This window comes from Macaca nemestrina, chromosome X (assembly GCF_043159975.1).
Source record: "Macaca nemestrina isolate mMacNem1 chromosome X, mMacNem.hap1, whole genome shotgun sequence".
In the NCBI taxonomy this organism is placed as follows: domain Eukaryota; kingdom Metazoa; phylum Chordata; class Mammalia; order Primates; family Cercopithecidae; genus Macaca; species Macaca nemestrina.
Genome location: NC_092145.1, coordinates 103,068,280 through 103,090,973, shown reverse-complemented (window position 1 = coordinate 103,090,973; position 22,694 = coordinate 103,068,280). Strand labels below are relative to the sequence as shown.

At 36.7% G+C, this 22,694-nt stretch overlaps 1 protein-coding gene across 3 annotated transcripts in view; it reads left to right on the top strand.

Annotated features, from left to right (window-relative positions):
- LOC105463874 (fatty acid amide hydrolase 2) overlaps window positions 1-22,694 on the top strand; it is a 192,593-nt gene that overhangs the window by 142,062 nt on the left and 27,837 nt on the right. For 2 of the 3 annotated variants that reach the window (XM_071088629.1, XM_071088627.1), the window contains 3 exons: window positions 11,091-11,210; window positions 19,079-19,190; window positions 20,715-20,909. In XM_071088629.1, the coding sequence (XP_070944730.1) occupies window positions 11,091-11,210; window positions 19,079-19,190; window positions 20,715-20,909 (427 nt within the window). The remainder of the gene's footprint in view (window positions 1-11,090; window positions 11,211-19,078; window positions 19,191-20,714; window positions 20,910-22,694) is intronic. The other variant, XM_071088628.1, reaches the window with a different exon arrangement.

The window sequence follows — 22,694 nt, the reverse complement described above, 5'->3', positions numbered from 1 at the left end:
AAACAAAAAGCAGCAGAAACCTCTGCAGGTGTCATTGTCCCTGTCTGACAGCTTTGAAGAGAGCAGTGGTTCTCCCAGAATGAAGGTTGAGATCTGAGAAGAGACAGACTGCCTGCTCAAGTGAGTCCCTGACCCCTGAGTAGCCTAACTGGGAAACATCTCCCACTAGGTGCAGACTGACACCTCACACCTCACACGGCTGAGTACACCCCTGAGACGAAGTTTCCAGAGCAAGAATCAGATAGCAACACTTGCTGTTCAGCAATATTCTATCTTCTGCAGCCTCTGCTGTTAATACCCAGGCAAACAGGGTCTGGAGTGGACCTCAAGAAAACACCAAAAGACCCGCAACTGAGGGTCCTGACTGTTAGAAGGAAAACTAACAAACAGAAAGGACAGCCACAGCAAAACCACATGAGTTCGTCACCATCATCAAAGACCGAAGGCAGTTAACACCACAAAGATGGGGAAAAAGCAGGGCAGAACAGCTGGAAATTCAAAAAATCAGAGTACATCTCCCCCTCCAAAGGAATGTAGCACATCACCAGCAAAGGAACAAAGCTGGACAGAGAATGACTTTGACGAGTTGAGAGAAGAAGGCTTCAGTCAATCAAACTTCTCAGAGCTAAAGGAGGAACCACGTGACCAGCGCGAAGAAACTAAAAACCTTAAAAAAAGAAAGGAAGAATGGATAACTAGAATAACCAATGCAGAGAAGTTCATAAACGAACTGATAGAGATGAAAACCATGACATGAGAGCTACATGGCAAATGTACAAACTTCAGTAACCGACTCGATCAACTGGAAGAAATAGTATCAGTGATTGAAGAACAAATGAATGAAATGAAGCGAGAAGACAAGTATAGAGAAAAAAGAGCAAAAAGAAATGAACAAAGGCTCCAAGAAATATGGGATTACATGAAAACACCAAATCTACGTCTGATTGGTGTGCCTGAAAGTGACAGGGAGAATGGAACCCAATTGGAACACACTCTGCAGGGTATCATCCAGGAGAAATTCCTCAACCTAGTAAGGCAGGCCAACATTCAAATTCAGGAAATACAGAGAATGCCACAAAGATGCTCCTCGAGAAGAGCAACTCCAAGACACATAATTGTCATATTCACCAAAGTCGAAATGAAGGAAAAAATGTTAAGGGCAGCAAGAGAGAAAGGTCGGGTTACCCACAAAGGGAAGCCCATCGCTCTAACAGCAGATCTCTCGGCAGAAACTCTGCAAGACAGAAAGCAGTTGGGGCCAATATTCAACATTCTTTTTTTTTTTAATTGTTTTTCTTTTTATTTATTTTTTTTTTATTATTGTTATTATACTTTAAGTTCTAGGGTACATGTGCATAACGTGCAGGTTTGTTACATATGCCATGTTGGTGTGCTGCACCCATCAACTCGTCAGCACCCATCAACTCGTCATTTACATCAGGTATAACTCCCAATGCAATCCCTCTCCCCTCCCCCCTCCCCATGATAGGCCCCGGTGTGTGATGTTCCCCTTCCCGAGTCCAAGTGATCTCATTGTTCAGTTCCCACCTATGAGTGAGAACATGCGGTGTTTGGTTTTCTGTTCTTGTGATAGTTTGCTAAGAATGATGGTTTCCAGCTGCATCCATGTCCCTACAAAGGACACAAACTCATCCATTTTAATGGCTGCATAGTATTCCGTGGTGTATATGTGCCACATTTTCTTAATCCATTCTGTCACTGATGGACATTTGGGTTGATTCCAAGTCTTTGCTATTGTGAATAGTGCTGCAATAAACATTCTTAAACAAAAGAATTTTCAACCCAGAATTTCATATCCAGCCAAACTAAGTTTCATAAGTGAAGGAGAAATAAAATCCTTTACAGACAAACAAATGATTGGAGATTTTGTCACCACCAGGCCTGCCCTACAAGAGATCCTGAAGGAAGCACTAAACATGGAAAGGATCAACCAGTACTGGCCATGGCAAAAACATGCAAAAATGTAAAGTCCATCGATGCTAGGAAGAAACTGCATCCGCTAATGAGCAAAATAACCAGCTAATATCATAATGACAGGATAAAATTCACACATAACAATATTAACCTTAAATGTAAATGGACTAAATGGTCCAATTAAAAGACAGAGACTGGCAAACTGGATAAAGACTCAACACTCATCAGTTTGCTGTATTCTGGAGAACCATCTAACATGCAGAGGCACACATTGGCTCAAAATAAAGGAATGGAGGAAAATCTACATAGCAAATGGAAAACAAAAAAAGGCAGGGGTTGCAATCCTAGTCTCTAATAAAACAGACTTTAAACCATCAAAGATGAAAAGAGACAAAGAAGGCCATTACATAATGGTAAAGGGATCAATTCAACAAGAAGAGCTAACTATCCTAAGTATACATGCACCCAATACAGGAGCACCCAGATTCATAAAGCAAGTCCTTAGAGACTTACAAAGAGACTTAGACTCCCATACAATAATAATGGGAGACTTTAACATCCCACTGTCAACATTAGACAGATCAACGAGACAGAAAGTTAACAAGGAAATCCAGGACTTAACTCAGCTCTGCACCAAGCAGACCCAATAGACATCTACAGAACTCTCCAGTCCAAATCAAGGGAATATACATTCTTCTCAGCACTACATCGCACTTATTCCAAAATTGACCACATAGTGGAAAGTAAAGCACTCCTCAGCAAGTGTAAAAGAACAGAAATTATCTCTCAGATCACAGTTCAATCACACTAGAACTCAGGACTAAGAAACTCAATCAAAAATGCTCAACTACATGGAAACTGAACAACTGGCTCCAGAATGACTACTGGGTACATAATGAAATGAAGGCAAAATAAAGGTGTTCTTTGCAACCAATGAGAACAAAGATACAACATACCAGTGTCTCTGGGACACATGTAAAGCAGTGTGTAGAGGGAAATTTATAGCATTAAATGCCCACAAGAGAAAGCTGGAAAGATCTAAAATTGATACTCTAACATCACAATTAAAAGAACTAGAGAAGCAAGAGCAAACACATTCAATAGCTAACAGAAGGCAAGAAATAACTAAGATCAGAGCAGAACTGAAGGAGATAGAGACACAAAACACCCTCCAAAACATCAATGAATCCAGGAGCTGATTTTTTGCAAAGATCAACAAAATTGATAGACTGCTAGCAAGAATAATAAAGAAGAAAAGAGAGAAGAATCAAATAGACTCAATAAAAAAATGATAAAGGGGATATCACCACCGACCCCACAGAAATACAAGCTATCATCAGAGAATACTATAAATACCTCTCTGCAAATAAACTAGAAAGCCTAGAAGAAATGGATAATTTCCTGGACACATACACTCTCCCAAGACTAAACCAGTAAGAAGTTGAATCCCTGAAGAGTCGAGTAGAAGGCTCTGAAATTGAGGCAATAATTAATAGCCTACCAACCAAAAAAAGTCCAGGATCAGACAGATTCACAGCCGAATTCAACCAGTGGTACGAGGAGGAGCTGGTACCACACCTTCTGAATCTATTCCAATCAACAGAAAAAGAGGGAATCCTCCTTAACTCATTTTTTGAGGCCAACATCATCCTGATACCAAAGTCTGGCAGAGACACACCAAAAATGAGAATTTTAGACCAATATCCCTGATGATCATCAGTGCAAAAATCCTCAATAAAATACTGGCAAACCGAGTCCAGTAGTACATAAAAAGTTTATCCACCATGATCAAGTGGGCTTCATCCCTCGGAGGCAAGACTGGTTCAACATACGCAAATCAATAAACGTAATCCAGCATATAAACAGAACCAAAGACAAAAACCACATGATTATCTCAATAGATGCAGAAAAGGCCTTTGACTAAATTCAACAGTCTTTAATGCTAAAAATTCTAAATAAATTCGGTATTGATGGAACATATCTGAAAATAATAAGAACTATTTATGAAAAACTCACAGCCAATATCATACTGAATGGGCAAAAGCTGGAAGCATTCCATTTGAAAACTGGCACAAGACAGAGATGCCCTCTCTCACCACACCTATTCAACATAGTGTTGGAAGTTTTGGCTAGGGCAATCAGGCAAGAGAAGGAAATCAAGGGTATTCAGTTAGGAAAAGAAGAAGTCAAATTGTTCCTGTTTGCAGATGACATGATTGTATATTTAGAAAACTGCATTATCTCAGCCCAAAATCTCCTTAAGCTGATAAGAAACTTCAGCAAAGTCTCAGGATACAAAATTAATGTGCAAAAATCACAAGCCTTCTTATACACCAGTAACAGACAAACAGAGAGCCAAATCATGAATGAACTTCCATTCACAATTTCTTCAAAGATAATAAAATACCTAGGAATCCAACTTACAAAGGACGTAAAGGACCTCTTCAAGGAGAACTAAAAAGCACTGCTCAGTGAAATCAAAGAGGACACAAACAAATGGAAGAACATACCATGCTCATGGATAAGAAGAATCAATATCTTGAAACTGGCCATACTGCCCAAGGTAATTTATAGATTCAATGCCATCCCCATCAAGCTACCAATGAGTTTCTTCACAGAATTGGAAAAAAAAATGCTTTAAAGTTCATGTGGAATCAAAAAAGACTGCACATTGCCAAGACATTCCTAAGCCAAAAGAACAAAGCTGGAGGCATCATGCTACCTGACTTCAAGCTATCCTACAAGGCTACAGTAACCAAAACAGCATGGTACTGGTACCAAAACAGAAATATAGACCAATGAACAGAACAGAGTCCTCAGAAATAATACCACACATCTACAGCCATCTGATATTTGACAAACCTGACAAAAACAAGAAATGGGGAAAGGATTCCCTATTTAATAAATGGTGCTGGGAATGTTGACTAGCCATAAGTAGAAAGTTGAAACTGGATCCTTTCCTTACTCCTTATACGAAAATTAATTCAAGATGGATTAGAGACTTAAATATTAGAGCTAATGCCATAAAAACCCTAGAAGAAATCGTAGGTAGTACCATTCAGGACATAGGCATGGGCAAAGACTTCATGTCTAAAACACCAAAAGCAATGGCAACAAAAGCCAAAATTGACAAGTGGGATCTAATTAAACTAAAGAGCTTCTGCACAGTAGAAGAAGCTACCATCAGAGTGAACAGGCAACCTACAGAATGGGAGAAAATTTTTGCAATCTACTCATCTGACAAAGGGCTAATATCCAGAACCTACAAAGAACTCAAACAAATTTACAAGAATAAAACAACCCCATCAAAAAGTGGGCAAAGGATATGAACAGACACTTCTCAAAACAAGACATTTATACAGGCAACAGACACATGAAAACATGCTCATCGTCACTCACCATCACAGAAATGCAAATCCAAACCACAATGAGATACCATCTTACACCAGTTAGAATGGCAATCATTAAAAAGTCAGGAAACAACAGATGCTGGAGAGGATGTGGAGAAATAATAACACTTTTACACTGTTGGTGGGACTGTAAACTAGTTCAACCATTGTGGAAAACAGTGTGGCAATTCCTCAAGGATTTGGAACTAGAAATACTATTTGACCCAGCCATCCCATTTCTGGGTATATATCCAAAGCATTATAAATCATGCTGCTATAAAGACACATGCACACATACGTTTATTATGGCACTATTCACAATAGCAAAGACTTGGAATCAACCGAAATGTCCATCAATGACAGACTGGATGAAGAAAATGTGGTACATATACACCATGTAATACTATGCAGCCATAAAAAAGGATGAGATTGTGTTCTTTGTAGGGACATAGGTGCAGCTGGAAACCATCATTCTCAGCAAACTATCGCAAGAACAGAAAACCAAACACCGCATGTTCTCACTCATAGGTGGGAATTGAACAATAAGATCACTTGGACCCAGGAAGGGGAACATCACACACCAGGGCCTATTGTGGGGAGCAGGGAGGGGGAAGGGATACACCTAGTGTAAATGATGGATATAATGTAGGAGATACATCTAATGTAAATGATGAGTTAATGTGTGCAGCACACCAACATGGCACATATATACATATGTGGCAAACCTGCATGTTGTGCGCATGTGCCCTAGAAGTTAAAGTATAATAAAAATATTAATAAAAAAATTTCCTGTATTATCTTTGAGTCAATGATAAAATGTAGACATAAATTAAATAATATTTGAAACAAATCAAAATGGAAATAAAACATACCTAAACCTTTGTAATACAGCAGAAGTGGTATTAACATGGAAGTTTATAATGTTAAATGCCTACATCAAAGTAATAAAAATTCTACAAATTAACAACCTACCATCACTACTCAATGAACTAGAAAATGTGAACAAACCAAACCCAAATCTAGTAGAAGAAAATTAACAAACATGAGAGCAAAAGAACATGAAATTTAGAGCAAATAAACAATATTAAAAAGCAATGAAATAAAGTTTGTTATTTAAAAAAATAATGAAGATTGACAGAACTCTCTCTAGAATAACCATGAGAAGAAGAGAGATGATTCAGATAAACACACTGGAAATGAAACATGAGTCATTATAACCGATATCACAGAAATAAGATAACTGGAGATTACCATGAACAACTCTATGCTAATAAACTAGAAAAAGTAGAGGAAATGGATAAATTTCTGGAAACATACAACCTCCTAAGATTGAAACAGAAAAAAATAGAAATCATGAACAGATCAAATATGACTAGTGAGATTGAGTAATAATAATATTTTTAAAATCCCAACAAAGAAAGGCCCAGAACCAGATGGATTTATAGCTCAGTTCTAACCGACGTACACAGCAGAACTTATTCCAGGCCTACTGAAACAATTTTTTTAAAAAAATCAATACGGAAAGGATTATTTCTATCTCATTCTATGATGCCAATATCAACTAATTACCAATGCCAGTTATAAACATATGAAAATAAAAGAGAAAAAAAATCTACAAACCAGTATCCCAGATAAACATAGATGTGGAAATCCTCAACAAAATTTTTAACTAACTGAATCCAACACCACATCAGAAAGATTATATATCATGATCAAGTTAGTTTTATCCCAGAGATGAAAGGATGGTTCAACATACACAAATCAATAAAAGTAATTCACCACGTAAACAGAATTAAAAGCAAAAGCCATACGAGCATCTCTATAGAAGCAGAAAAAATTAATAGAATTCAGCATAACTTTATTATAAAAAGTCTTTTAAAACTAAGCATAGAAGAAACATACCTCAAAGTGATAAAAACCATATATAACAAGCCCATAGTCAACCTTATACTGAATGGGGAAAAGTTGAAAGCATTCTTTCTAAGAACTGAAACAAGACAAAAATGCCCATTTTCAATACTCCTTTTCAACGTAATACTGGCAGTTGTAGCCAGGGACATCAGGCAAGAGAAAGAAGTAAAATGCATCTAAATTGAAAAATAAGTCAAATTATTTCTGTTTGCTGATGATATGACCTTATACACAGAAAATTTTAAAGATTCTACCCAAAAGACTCCTAGATTTGATAAGTGAATTCAGTAAAGTTTCAGGATACAAAATCAATGTACAAAAACTAGTAGCATTTCTATTTACCAGTAATAATCAAGCTTAGAGTCAAATCAAGTAGTCAGTTTGTTAGCATTTACAGTAGCTATAAAAATGAAATACCTGGAATGCATTTAACCAAGGAAGTGAAAAATACCTACAAGGAAAACTATCAAACACTGATTAAAGGAATTTGAGATGACACAAATAAATTGAAAAACATGTTATGCTCTTGAGACAGAGGAATGAACATCATTAAAATGGCTATATTATCTAAAGCAATCTACAGATTCATTTCAATTCTCATCAAAATACCAATGTAATTTTTCACAGAATTAGAAAAAAATCATAAAATTCATATGGAACCACCAAAGAGCTTGCATAGCCAAAGCAATCCTGTGCAAAAGGAACTAAGTTGGGTGCATCACATTATCTAATTTCAAATTATACTACAAAGCTATAGAAACTACAAAAGCGTGGTATTAGCATAAAAATAGACACATAGATCAAAAGAACAGAAGAGAGAACACAGAAATTAAGCCACATACCTGCAGCGAACTGGTCTTTGATAAAGTCAACAAAAGATAGACTCTGAAAAGGACATCGTAATCAAAAAGGGTTCTTGGAAAATTGAGAGGCCATACACAGAAGAATAAATCTGGACCTGTATCTCTCACCATATACAAAAATTTTCACAAATGTATTAAAGGCTTAAATGTAAGACCAAAACTACAAAAATACAGGAAGAAAACAAGAAACAGTATTCTGAACATCAGTTTTGGCTAAGATATCATGATAAAGACCTTAAAAACAAATGCACAATACCAAAAATAGACAAATGGGACTTAATTAAACTAAAGTGCTTCTTTACAACAAGAGAAATTATCAACAAAATAAACAGACAACGTACAGAATGGGATAAAATATTTACAAACAATACATCCAATAAAATATTAATAACTAGGTTCCACAAAGAACTTAGACATCTCAACAACAAAAAATAATTCTGCTAAAATGTAGGCAAATGGAATAAACAGGCTTTTTCAAAAGAAGACATACAAATGGCCAACAAACGTATAAAAAACTGCTTAACATTGCTAATCAATGAAATGCAAATTAAAATTTTGATTAGCTATTATATTACACCACAGTAGCTATTATTCAAAAGTCAAAAAATAACAGATATGGGAGAGTGTGGAGAAAAAAGGAAGCACTCATAAGCTTTAGTAGGAATATTAACGAGTATAACTTGTAATGAATACAGTAGGTAGAGTTCTCAAAGAATTAAAAATAGAATTACCATTCTATGCAACAATTCCACTACTGGTTATCTACCCAAAAGGAAATAAATTTTATACAAAAGGGTACCTACACTCATGTGTTTATAGCAGCATTGTTCACAACAGAAAATATATAGAATGAACTAAAGTGTGAATCAATGGATTATTGGATAAAGAAAATGTGGTGTATATATACAATGGATTGCACTCAGCCGTTAAAAAAGAGAATAAAGTCATTTTTCTTTTCCAGTAACATCGATGAAACTACAGGCCATTGTCTTGAGTGAATGGTTCGGAAACAGAAGGGCAAATACCACATTTTCACTTATAAGTGAAAGCTAAATAATGTATAGAACTGGACATAAGGAGTAAAATAATAGACATTGGAGACTCAAAAGGATGCGAGGGATCAGAGGGGATGAAGGATGAACAATTACTTAGTGGATACAACGTACATTATTAGGTTGGTGGCTACACTGAAACCCTAGACTTCACCATTATGCAATATATCCATGTAACAAAAGTACTTCCTCCTAAATTATAAATATTAAAACAAAAACACAAACACCTCTTTTGTTCACCTGACCTCCATAAGCCACTATTCTAACTATAGACTATAGTGTCATTTTAGGTCTCCTGGCATTAGTATCAGTTCAGAACCTATGTACAATATTCTCCAAAACTTCTGATTATTTTTCCCTAATTCTTCCATGCCAAAGATTGACATTATATGTTGTTGGGCATGTGGTGAGACCCATTCTTCCCTTCATTCAAGGGGTGTGAGTCTGTAAACTGGCTCAAGCGTGGGAATTGATTGAAGGGCCATGACTCTGTTTTATGTTACAAGCTAGAATTTTGATCAATTGACCTAGGACTCCTCTGCTTATACAGATTTAGTAAGAATATAATGGACTTATTATCTGTCTCACTACTAGAAACGTGCTTAACTAACCAATGTCATAGGTCTGTATCAGTCAGATTATTCTGATTGCTGCTTTGACTCTTCTGCTTACCTAGTTTTTGTCAGTTAAGTGCTGTCACTTGGCCCCTGCCACTTGGGAATCGAATTATTTCTATTAAATTTATTTTATTAGTTCAATGCTATCAATCCTTCTTGCAATTTCTGACCTACAGAGAAAAGTGATCTTCAAAGATGATAGGGTTCCCACAAAAATTTATTTCTCATAATTGTGGCTAAGAATTGTTCCCAGTACCCTCCCAAGGTGGGGGAGAAGGTCTTAAATGATAAATATCCCTAAGAATTTGGATTCTTTCCTCTACAGTAGGTCAAGGCAGGACTGGAATTTCAACTTCATTTAGTGTAGGACACCTTTTCGTCTATGTTTTTCTAAACTTTTTTAGAGTTTTTCTGACACGCTGAGCTACAACACTAAATCCAGACTCTCTCCTTTGTGGGCCTATATCAATATATTTGGCCTGTTTCAGGTTTGTGTTTCTTCCACGATTATCCATACTTTTAATATCCATTGTCATGCATATTCCCTGGATTTATGTCTATATAAATTAGAAAAAAAAAAAAAACATGACCTGATGAGACTTGAGTCTAGTTATAGGTCTAGAAGCAAAGAAGGGTGGTCTGGTGGGTCCTAACAATGATCAGCAGTGTCTTACTTCTGCTTCTTCTCAGAGCTTAAGTTGTATTTTATTTCCATGCATATAATCTCTTGCTCACAGGTACCCAGATATCTACAGTAACCCAGCAATTCATTTGTGCAATAGCTTTCACCACTGCTTTAAGCATTTTCCAACCTACAGTTTACACTATACTGAATTCTACTCAGTATTCCAAGTCAGAAAAGACAAACCAGTTCCTCAGACTGTCCCCAGAGAGGCTAGAACTTTACAAGCAAGTTCCATTCATATTCTTTCATTCCAATGGAGGAACAAATAATATGATGGATTCTTTCAGACACTCAGTGCTGTGTCAGAGAGGCAGTGGGACAAGGACAAGCAGAAATGACATGAAATTTTCTAGCATTTTGAGTGTAGCTTTTTGTGTTTTTTTGTTTTGTTTGTTTGTTTTTGGCATTTCCGTGGTTGCTTCTTAGCTTGTTTCTAGAGTTCTCACAAAACTACTTTGCTCTATATCTGGTGGGGTATTTTTGTTTGTTTGTTTTTGTTTTGTTTTGTTTTGTTTTGGTGTTTCCATGGGGCAATGAGGGCCTGGAGCTTTCTGGTCTGCTATCTTGCTGATGTCACTCTTCAGTAGTATCTCCTCTTCTCATCATGCTTGTCTATTTTTATATCTTTCTTTTATAAGGTTGTGGTTCACCTTGAAACTATTCTAGGAGCCTCAGTTCAACATGTTAAACTGAAGAAAATGAAGTACTCTTTTCAGTTGTGGATCACAATGATGTCAGCAAAGGGACATGATGGGAAGGTATGTTTGCCTCTTCCTTTCCTTACTTTATTCTTTGTGTAAACATTTATTGAGCTTCTATTGTGGGCCATATGTTAGAGGTGTAGGGAAAAGAAACTCCTGAAAAAATAAGTAAAATAGTAAAATATTTAAAGAAAGCACAGTTTGGTGAATGCTTTGCTAGCATAAGCATATATGGTTGTGTGATCACACAGAGTGTGCCCATTCCTATATGGAAGTCAATGAAGGCTTCTTGATGGAGGAGTTGCAGTCTCCCAAATCTTGAATGATTTGGAAACCTTAGCCAGGTAGAGAAGAGATAAAGATTATGCCAGGCAGAGGGGAAACCACAGCATGAACAAGGATATAGGGGAATGAGGTATGTTGTGTTCTGGGTACTGAGAACATGTAAGTTTCAATAAAGCATAAAGTGATTAGGTAACTTCAGTTGTCAAGTTCCAGACTGATACAGGTACTTGTGAAAGAAGCTTTCCTTATGCCAGGTTTTTTCAGGCTTGCTGAAGACTTTAAATATGAACAATTTGAGAAATATAAGATAAATTCAACATTCTGGAGAATTTAACTTTTGTGAATATAGGAATGTTTTCTGCCAATGGGAATATTTGTGTTAGAGCATGACACATCCAAATTTGAAGTGCAGGTTACCTCCTAGTTTTGTTATCTTGGGCAAGTTACTTAGCGATTCTGCAGTTTACTCATACATAAAGTTAAACTATTGATACCTATGTTACAGATTTATTTTGTGGATTAACAATATTTTTTATAAGGTATCTCACATAGAGTAGCCCTTCCATAAGGCAGAACTCACACGATCCCCTCTACCTTAAAAAAATAGTTAATTTTTAAATTTTTTAAAATAGACAGTTTTCTTTGTAGAAACACTTTGGAAATCTCTCAGAACAAAACGTTTATAAAAATTCACAAGGTGAGGATGTTTGGCTCTGAGATGAAAGTTTATAGTCAGAACTTTAGATCAAAACTAAAGCTGAAATCAAAAGCAAAAAGTTTATTTTGAGTTCACTTCCAGAAGACACTGTCTTATAATTTGGATAAACTGTTAACATACATGCTGACTGTCAAAACTGGTCCTGTAATTACAAATCTGGAAAAAAAAGAGAAGGGAAAAATCTGTTCTCCTCTTACTTTGAATCATGATGCCAGATTTAGATGTGGTGGTCATAACCACTTTACCATGTTGCTCATTAATAATCACTTAAAATAGGTAGAAAAGAGATGTGGCCATTTTCTAAACCATACTGTTTAATGTTAATGTAGCTCTTTTTTATTACAGACCTAATTTAAAATTTTTAAATTTTGTGACTATATAATAGTTGTATGTATTTATGGGGTATAGATGTTTTGACACATACATACAATGTGTGATTATGAAATCAGTGTAACTGGAGTATCTGTCAGTTTAAACATTTATTATTTCTTTGTGTTGTAACATTCCAATTCCACTCTCTTAGTTGTTTTATAATATACAACAAAGTACTTTAAACTGTAGTCACCCAATTGTGCTATCAAATACTGGACTTTATTCCTTCTCTTTTTATACTCAATAATCATCCCAACTTCTCTTGCAGTTTCTTTTGCATTTGCACTATAACATTTATTTCTTTCTATACTATATCTTAAAAATGATTGTAGTTATTATCATAGTCATATATTCAAAAACAAAATTCAACACTCAATAAAAGTAAATTCAAAAATAAGAAGAATCCGGGGGCCGGGCGCGGTGGCTCAAGCCTGTAATCCCAGCACTTTGGGAGGCCGAGATGGGCGGATCACGAGGTCAGGAGATCGAGACCATCCTGGCTAACACGGTGAAACCCCGTCTCTACTAAAAAATACAAAAAACTAGCCGGGCGCGGTGGCGGGCGCCTGTAGTCCCAGCTACTCGGGAGGCTGAGGCAGGAGAATGGCGTGAACCCGGGAGGCGGAGCTTGCAGTGAGCTGAGATCTGGCCACTGCACTCCAGCCTGGGCGGCAGAGCGAGACTCCGTCTCAAAAAAAAAAAAAAAAAAAGGAAAAAAAAAATAATAAGAAGAATCCGCTATTCCCCTGGTTGCTCAGAAATCAGTGTATCGATGCAGAAAGCCTGAAAAAGAAATGTACTATAACACCCTCATATTAACACAATAGACTCTGAGCAAAAGAAATCTTCACAATGCCAGATAAGGAAATCAAAATATTGACTTTAAAGAGGCTTAATGAAATTAAAGTGATTTTTTTTTTTTTTTTTTTTTTTTTTTTTTTTTTTTTTTGTGACAGAGTCTCGCTCTGTTGTCTAGGCTAGACTGCAGTGGTGCAATCTTGGCTAACTGCAACCTCTGCTTCCCTTGTTCAAGTGATTCTCCTGCCTCAAACTCCTGAGTAGCTGGGGCTACAAGCACACACCACTACGCTTGACTAATTTTTGTATTTTTAGTGGAGATGGGGTTTCACCATTTTGGCCAGGCTAATCTCAAACTCCTGACCTCAGGTGATCCAATCACGCTGGCTTCCTAAAGTGCTGGGATTACAGGCATGAGCCTCCACATCTGGCCCTTAAATGGAAATTTGTAAAGCAATACAAAGAAATTAGAATATCAATTTAGGCTGTTAATATGAAATTACTAAGAGGATAGATTTTCTTAAAAAAAAAAAAGTAATAATAACAGACATTTTGGAACTTATAAACTCATTGAAGGGGTTACAAAAACATTCCAAAGACCAAGCAGAAGGAAAACTCTCAAAATGTGAAGACACATCTTTTGAAGTAATCTAGTCAAACAAAAATAAAGACAAATGAACAAAGCCCTTAAGATGAGTGTGCAAAAATAACAATACTTACAATTTGTTGGTATTACTGGCGTAGAAAGAAAGATTTAAAAAAAGTTTAGAAATCCTATTTAAGAAAATTATTTATAGAAGCATCTCAAGTGCAGCAAGAGATTTAGACATCCAGATATAGTAGTCCCAACAATCCCAAGACAAATACATTGCAAAAAGGCATATTAAATCAGAATACCTAAAGTCATTATAAAAGAAATACTTTTATGATCAGCAAGAAAAATGGATCTAGTCACCTATGAAAGAAACCCCATCAGACTAAGAATGAACTTCTTAGCAGAAACTTCACAGGTCAGAAGAAAATGGAATGGGATTTACAAATTGCTGAAAGAAAAAATATAATTAAAAATTTTATATCCAGCATGATTAACCTTCATAAATGAAGGAGAAATAAAGTCTTTTCCAGACAAGCAATTGTTGAGGGAATTTATCACCACTAGACCAGACCTAAAACAAATGCTCAAAAATGTCCTTGACATGGAAACAAAAGGTATATGTTCATGATTATGATAACTCATTAACATATAAAACTCAGTGGTCTTATAAAACAATCACACAAAGGAGGAAGAAAAGTCAAATTGTGAATACAACAAAATTTCACCAAACCATAAAGACAAACAGAGAAAAAGAAACAAACAATGTATAAAACAACTAGAAAAGATTTAATGACCTTACAGAAAATAAACCTCATATATAAATATTAACCTTGACCTCAAATGGATTAAATACTCTACTAAAGAGAGATAGATTGGCAGAAAATATAAGAAACATGATCCATCTAAATGCTGCTTCCAAGAAACTCACCTTTTCTGTAAATACATACATAGACTGAGAGGAAATGATTGAAAAAAGATATTTTATGGAAGTAGAAACCAAAAAGGAGTAGGAGTAGCTAAATCTATACTAGATATAAGAGATATTAAATTAAAACGTTAAAAAAACAAATTAGGTCAATGCATAATGATAAAAGGATTAATTCAACAGGAGGATATAACATTACTCAGTATATATGCACTCAATACTGGAGCACCCAGATTCATAAAACAAATATTACCATATCTAATAAGAGAGGTGAAAAATAATACAATAATAGTGTGGGGCTTCAACAGCCCACTCACAGCATTAGACATCATTTAGATGGGAAATCAACAAAGAAATATTGAACTTATTTGGACTTTAGGTGCAATAGACCTAACACACCTTGACAGAAAAATCTACTCAACAACTGTGAAATGTACATATTTTTTCACATAAGCACATGGAACATTCTCCAACATAGACCATGTATCACCTTGTATAGACCTTGTATTTTAGGCCACAAAACGAGTCTCAGTGAATTTTTTAACATTAAAAACTTATCAAGAATCTTCTCAGGCCACGCTTGAATAAAACTGAATATCACTACCTTTAGAAACTTTGGAAACTATACAAATACGTGGAAATCAAACATGTTTCTTAATGATTATTGTGTCAATGAAGAAATTAAGGTGGACATTATAACAATTTTTGAAACAAATGAAAAGGAAAACACAACCCATCAAATTCTGTGGGATACAGAAAAAGGAGTTCCAAGATTCCAAGAGTCCAAGAGGGATGTTCATAGCATTAAATGCCTATGCTAAAAAAGTAGGAACATTACAAATTAACAACCTAACGATGGACTGCCAAGAACTAGAAACACAGAGCAAACTAAACCAAAAAACCAAAAATTGACAGAAGAAAATGAGTAAAAAAAAAAAAAAAAAATCCTAGTAGAACTAAATAGAGACCAAAAAGGAAAGGTAAAAATACAAAAGGTCACTGAAACAAGAAGTCTTGGTTCTTAAGAAAGATAAACAAAATAATCCACTCTCCAGATTAATCATGAAAAAAAAAGAGAGAGATTACAACAAAATCAGAAATGAAAAAAGAGAGATTACAACAAAACCAGAAATGCAAAAGACATTATAAATGAAATCACAAAAATACAAAGATTCTTTTTTTTCATATTTTTATTTTCCATTTACCTTTTTAACTTGAAGTGTATGCTTTTTTTTATCTGTAGGATCCATTTATTAGGAAATTTAATCATAATTGAATCTTTTAATTTAATTAAAATGTTTTTTCTTTTTCTTTTTTAAATTTTTTTATTTTTATTTTTTATTTTTTAAATTATTATTATACTTTAAGTTCTAGGGTACATGTGCATAACGTGCAGGTTTGTTACATATGTATACTTGTGCCATGTTGGTGTGCTGCACCCATCAACTCGTCAGCACCCATCAACTCGTCATTTACATCAGGTATAACTCCCAATGCAATCCTTCCCCCCTCCCCCCTCCCCGTGATAGGCCCCGGTGTGTGATGTTCCTTAAAAATTATTATTAAAAGCTCTGCTTCCACAAACAAGAAAACCTAGAGGAAATAAATAAGTTAATTTTTGGAAATATGCAACCTCCCAAGTTTGAATCAGGAAGGAATAGAAAACCTGAGCAGACCCATAATGAATAGCAACATTGAATCAGTAATAAATAATTTTTAACAAAGTAATCTCAGAACTAAATGGACTTGCAGATGAATTATTCCATACACACAAAGACGAATAAACAATTCTTTTGAAATTGTTCCAGAAGTTAAAAGAGCAGAGAATTCTTCATAACTCATTCCATGACACCACTATCACCCTGATACCAAAACCAGACAAAAACACAACCGCCACAGAAAATCTATAGATCAGTATTCCTGAAGGGCATAGATGCAAAAATCCTCAGCAAAATACTAGAAAGCCAAATTCAACAGCATATCAAAAAGATAATATGCCATAAACAAGTGGGTTTTATATTAGGAATATAAGGATGGTTTAACATATACAAATCAATAAAGGTGATATATTACATAAACAGAAATAAAAAAACATATAATTATCTCAATAGATGCAGGAAAAGCATTTAATAAAATTTAGAAACTTTTTATTATAAACAGTGTCAACAATCTTGGCATAAAATGAACATATTTCAATGTAATAAAGGCCACATACAACAAACCCAAATCTAATATGACACTGAATGGAGAAAAGTTGAAGGCATTTCCTCTAAGAACTAGAACAAGACAAGGATGCCCACTTTCACCACTCCTATTCAACATAGTACTGAAAGTCCCAGCCAGAGCGATCTGGCAAAAGAAAGAAATAAAAGATATCCAAATTGGAAAAAAGGAAGTCAAAATTTTTCCTGTTATCTGATAATATAATCTTATATCTAGAAAAACCTAAAGACTCCAAAAAAAAATTCAGTAAAGTTTCAGGATACAAAATCCATGTATAAAAATAAGTAGCATTTTTATATGTGAAAATTTGATTGTTGTATGTAGAACAATGAAAGTGGACGCCTGTCTTTCACCATATACAAAAATCGACTCAAGATGTATTAAAATCTTTCATCGTATACAACATGTGTACTCCTGTGGACACTACAGCTGGGAAAGTGCTAGATTAAACATTAAGCTAGCACAGTACTGGGTCTCATCCAAGGCTCATGGCAACTACTGCCTGACTTATGTTTATAGGAGACTCAAGTGCTCTTCAGTCTGAAGGTGGGGAATTCTCCTGGTACTGGGTTCTTCCCTTCAGTACAGTCAATTCCCTTCTGACTGGAGTGGGTCTAGAAAGACCATACAGGAGCTAAGGCCTGTTATTGGGGGCTTCAGGGATCTCCTTGTTGCTTCATTTTACTATAGCTAAGCTGGTACCCAAGTTGCAAGACAAAATCCTCTGTACTCTTCCCACTCCTTTCCCAGGGATCTCCTTGTTGCTTCATTTTACTATAGCTAAGCTGGTACCCAAGTTGCAAGACAAAATCCTCTGTACTCTTCCCACTCCTTTCCCAAAGCCACAGAAGTCTCTTCACCAGCTACATTGCCTGGAGTTAAAGGAAGGGTGATGTATGCACTCTTTTGGCCACCACAGCTGGTGTTGCACTAGGTTGGGTGCATCCAAAATCAATTGCCTCTGAGAGAACAGTGTAGCTCCAGGGTTTTTCCAAGGACTATTAGTCCTTGTGGCCTGATGGTCAAATTTGCTTCAGGCCTAGGGCCATGTTAGTCAGCTAGTGGTAGAGCCAGCCAGGACTCCTTCCACTGGAGCTTAGAATTTTCCTCATTCAGAACCACTATAATGTTCCCTGCTTTGGTGCTAGCATAATTTTTCACTATGTTGCATACCAGTGGGACAGGGCAAGACTGGGTTCCAATGCAAAGTAGCCCATTCACTTAACTCACAGTCCTGTAAGCAAACAAATTGTCTTACAATGAGGTGCTGATGGACAATGGGGGAGGGTTGGTGTAGGCGATACAAGACCATCTTTCCTACACTCTTCAATGACTCTTTTATTGATATTTTGTTAAAACCAGTGATTGTGATTGCTGACTTTATTGGTTATTATGAATGTGCTTTATTGCATGCATAGTTGTTTAATTTGGTGTTCTTTCAAGGAGACTGATTGCTGAAGCATTCTATTCAGCCATCCTGCTCTGCCTCCACTTCCCTATAACAGGTTTATTGAGTTATAATTCATGTACCATGCAATGTGCCTATTTAATGCATACAATGTAATGGATTTTAGTACATTCAGAATTGTGCAACAATCATCACAATTTTAGAATATTTTCATCATTCCTAAAAGAGACCTCATACTCATTATCAGTCACTCTACAGTCCACTTGCCCCTCCATAGCCTTAAGTAACCAGTAATCTACTTTCTGTCTCTATAGATTTGATTATTCTGGATATTTCATGCAAATAGTCTCATAAGTGTTTGGTGTCTTGTTACTGACTTCTTTCACTGGGCACAATGTTTCAAGTTTTATCTATATTGTATCATATATCAGCACTTACATTGTGTGACTAATATTTTATTAATAAATTTTATTTATGTATTCATCAATTGACTGGTATTTGACTGTTATGCATAATCCTACTATAAAACTTTTATAGATATTTTTGTCTTTACTATTTTGAGAAAATATTCTTGTATTTTATTTCTTGTTTTCAATCTCAGGAACCTTTGAAATTTGTGGATTTGCTTGGTGACCATGGGAAACATGTCAATCCTCTGTGGGAGCTGATCAAATGGTGCCTGGGTCTGTCAGTGTACACCATCCCTTCCATTGGTATGTAAATCATCTTCTACCTAGACCAGTTTGATGTCCTGTAATATTTCTTAATATCTAAATATAAATTTTTGACTAAAAGCCCCATGCAAGTATAAAATCCAGGGGGGCAGTGAAATCTTAAAGCTCCAAAATGATCTCCTTTGACTCCATGTCTCTAATCCAGGTCATGCTGATGCAAGAGGTGGGTTCCCGTGGTCATGGGCAGCTCTACTCCTATGGCTTTCCAGAGTATAGCCTCCCTCCAAGTTGCTTTCATGTGTTGGCATTGAGTGTCTGTGGCTTTTCTGGGTGTACTGTGTAAGCTATCAGTGGATCTACCATTCTGGGGTCTGGAGGACAGTGGCCCTCTTCTCACAGCTCCACTAGGCAGTGCTCCAGTGGGAACTCTGTGTGGGTGCTACAACCCCACATTTCCCTTCCACACTGCCCTAGCAGAGGTTCTCTATGAGGGCCTTGTCCCTGCTTCACACCTCTGTCTGGGCAGTCAGGCATTTCCATACAAACTGTAAAATCTGGGCAGAGGTTCTCAAACATCAATTCTTGATTTTTGTTCACCCACAGGCCCAACACCACATGGAAGCCACCAAGGCTTGGGGCTTCCATCCTTTGAAGCAATTACCTGAGCTCAACCTTACCCCTTTTAGCCATGATTTCAGCCATAGCTGGAGGGGCTGGAATGCTGGGCACCAAGTCCCTGGGCTGCACACAGCAAGAGGGCCCTGGGCCTGGTCCACGAAACCATTTTTCCTCTTAGGTCTCTGAACCTGTGATGGAAGGGGCTGCCACAAAGGACTCTGAAATGCCCTGGAGACATTTTCTCCATTGTCTTGGAGATTAACATTTGGATCCTCCTTACTTATGTAAATTTCTGCAGCCGGCTTGAATTTCTCCTTAGAAAATGGGTTTTTTCTTTTCTTTCTATCTTAAGGCTGCAAATTTTCCAAACTTTTATTCTCTGTTTCCCTTTTCTGAGGGACTTGCTCTCATGTCCAGGCTGGAGTGCAGTGGTGCAATTATGACTCACTACAGCGTTGACCTCCTGGGCTTAAGCAATCCTCCTGCCTCAACTCCTAAGTAGCTGGGACTACAGGGGCTCACCACCACACCTGGCTAATTTTTGTATTTTTCGTAGATATGGGGTTTCATCATATTGCCCAAGCTGGTCTTGAACCCCTGGGTTCAAGTGATCTGCCAGCCTTGGCCTTGAGAAGTGCTGGGATTACAGGCATGAGCCACCGTGCTCAGCTATAATGGGTTTTCAATTATGTGAACAATACTTATGATGTACTATGCAGTAGCAGAGGCTAGAAATGTTATATGTAGCATTACTAAAACAAACTAGAAGGAGTTAAAAGTAAATGATTGACAATGGATGGTAAGATTATAAAGTTTTCTTTTTCATCACTTACTTTCTCAGTGTTCTATAATGAACATGTATTACTTGAATAAGGAAAGATAAAAAACACTATGAATTAAAATGAAGTTTATTACCTTAATTTGATATATGTTATCATTCTGTAGGGCTGGCTTTGTTGGAAGAAAAGCTCAAATATAACAATGAGAAATACCAAAAGTTTAAGGCAGTGGAAGAAAGCCTGCATAAAGAGCTGGTGGAGATGTTAGGTGATGATGGTGTATTCTTATATCCCTCACATCCCACAGTGGCACCTAAGCATCATGTCCCTCTAACACGGCCTTTCAACTTTGCTTACACAGGTACCTAATTGTATTCCTTGCATTCTGTAATCTTAAAGAAATAGAGATGTATGTTTCCAAGGAGAACATAATTTTCTTTTGCAGTTGGACAAGTTTTAAACATGCAGGTATAAAAATGTTGTGTGATAGAAAACTCCAGAAAACAGTTGCTAATGTCATATGTGGAATATACTTTGCCAATATCTGGTTTCTCCCCAAAACCCTACAAGTGCATATGAGTATCCACATTTTACAGAACTGTGCCTCAGGGAGGTTCAGCCACTTGTCTTCTATCCCACAGTGTGATCATACTAGATGCAAAGTCTCCCCTGGCTGCTCTGAATTAAACCAAGTTAAGCTTTTCTCAGGATCTCTGGCTTCCCAGAAGATTCTCGTACAAAAGACAATTCTCCAAGGGATCGTTTACTTGCCTTAGCTATCATCCCCTTTGAATTCAATTCATTCTATTGTTCACCAAACTAGTTTTCTTCGCCTAGTTTTTAAGCTATGGATGGATCATGATTATGTGAGGTCTAAAGGCCCATGGATCCATACTAGGTCAGTTTCTATGGTTTCTCCAGGGTCTTGTCCCAGGGAACCACACTATTCTTTGAGATGAAGATAGAAAAGTCTTCATCAAATACGCATTCTCACCCAAAAAACCTGTGGTCCACTTAAAGTTGGAATTTGGAATCCTTTGCTCTGCAATTTTCTACTTGTGCATCTTAGAGGAAAACATTGAATGTTTCTCAACTTATTTCCTATCTAGGAAGTCAGGGTAATCTATGCCTTGCAGTGTTGCTGTTAAGATTAAATGAAATAATACATGTAAATTAATTAACATAAGGGTTGTGGAGGATGAGAGAGAGGATATTAAATAGCCTCTATCCTTAATTTCCTCACCCTTACTCTCTCCCTGGCTTTGGTCACTCACTCTTAATTTCTTCCTTCCTGTCTTCCTGTCTCTTTCTTTCTCTCTCTCTTTCTTTCTTTCTTTCTTTCTTTCTTTCTTTCTTTCTTTCTTTCTTTCTTTCTTTCTTTCTTTCTTTCTTTCTTTCTTTCTTTCTTTCTTTCTCTTTCTTTCTTTCTTTCTTTCTTTTCTTTCTTTCTTTCTTACTTACTTTCTTTCTTTCTTTCTTTGATTCCTTCCTCCCTCCCTCCCTTCCTTCCTTCCTTCCTTCCTTCCTTCCTTCCTTCCTTCCTTCCTTCCTTCCTTCTTTCATGGAGTTTCGCTTCTGTTGCCCAGGCTGGAGTGCAATGGCACAAGCTCGGCTCACTGCAACCTCCACCTTCCAGGCTCAAGCGATTCTCCTGCCTTAGCCTGCCAAGTAGCTGGGATTACAGGAGTCTGCCACCACACCAGGCTAATTTTTGTATTTTCAGTTGAGACAGGGTTTTGCCATGTTGGCCAGGCTGGTCTCGAACTCCTGACCTCAGATGATCTGCCTGCCTTGGCCTTCCAGAGTGCTGGGATTACACACATGAGCCACCGTGCCCGGCCTTAATTTCTTAAGTCTTTGAAAAAAGTTGCTGCCTAAATTGCTCTGTTTAAGTTTCTAGCACCTAGCTCCTCGGTTTCTGAAGACAGGTAAAATACTTTAGTCAGTAGGCTAGAATCCAAGGAGAAATATACTGTTTATACCTTTTGGGGAGGATTTTCCTCAGCTTGAGGCTTCCTATGGTTTGCAACTTTTCCCTCTAGTTTAGTCTTGAACACATTTAAAGAGTGTCCCTTGTAAGCCAGATGATATTCTAGGTAATATTGATACAAGACTCATGATAGATGATAACTGCAATTTAGCAAGT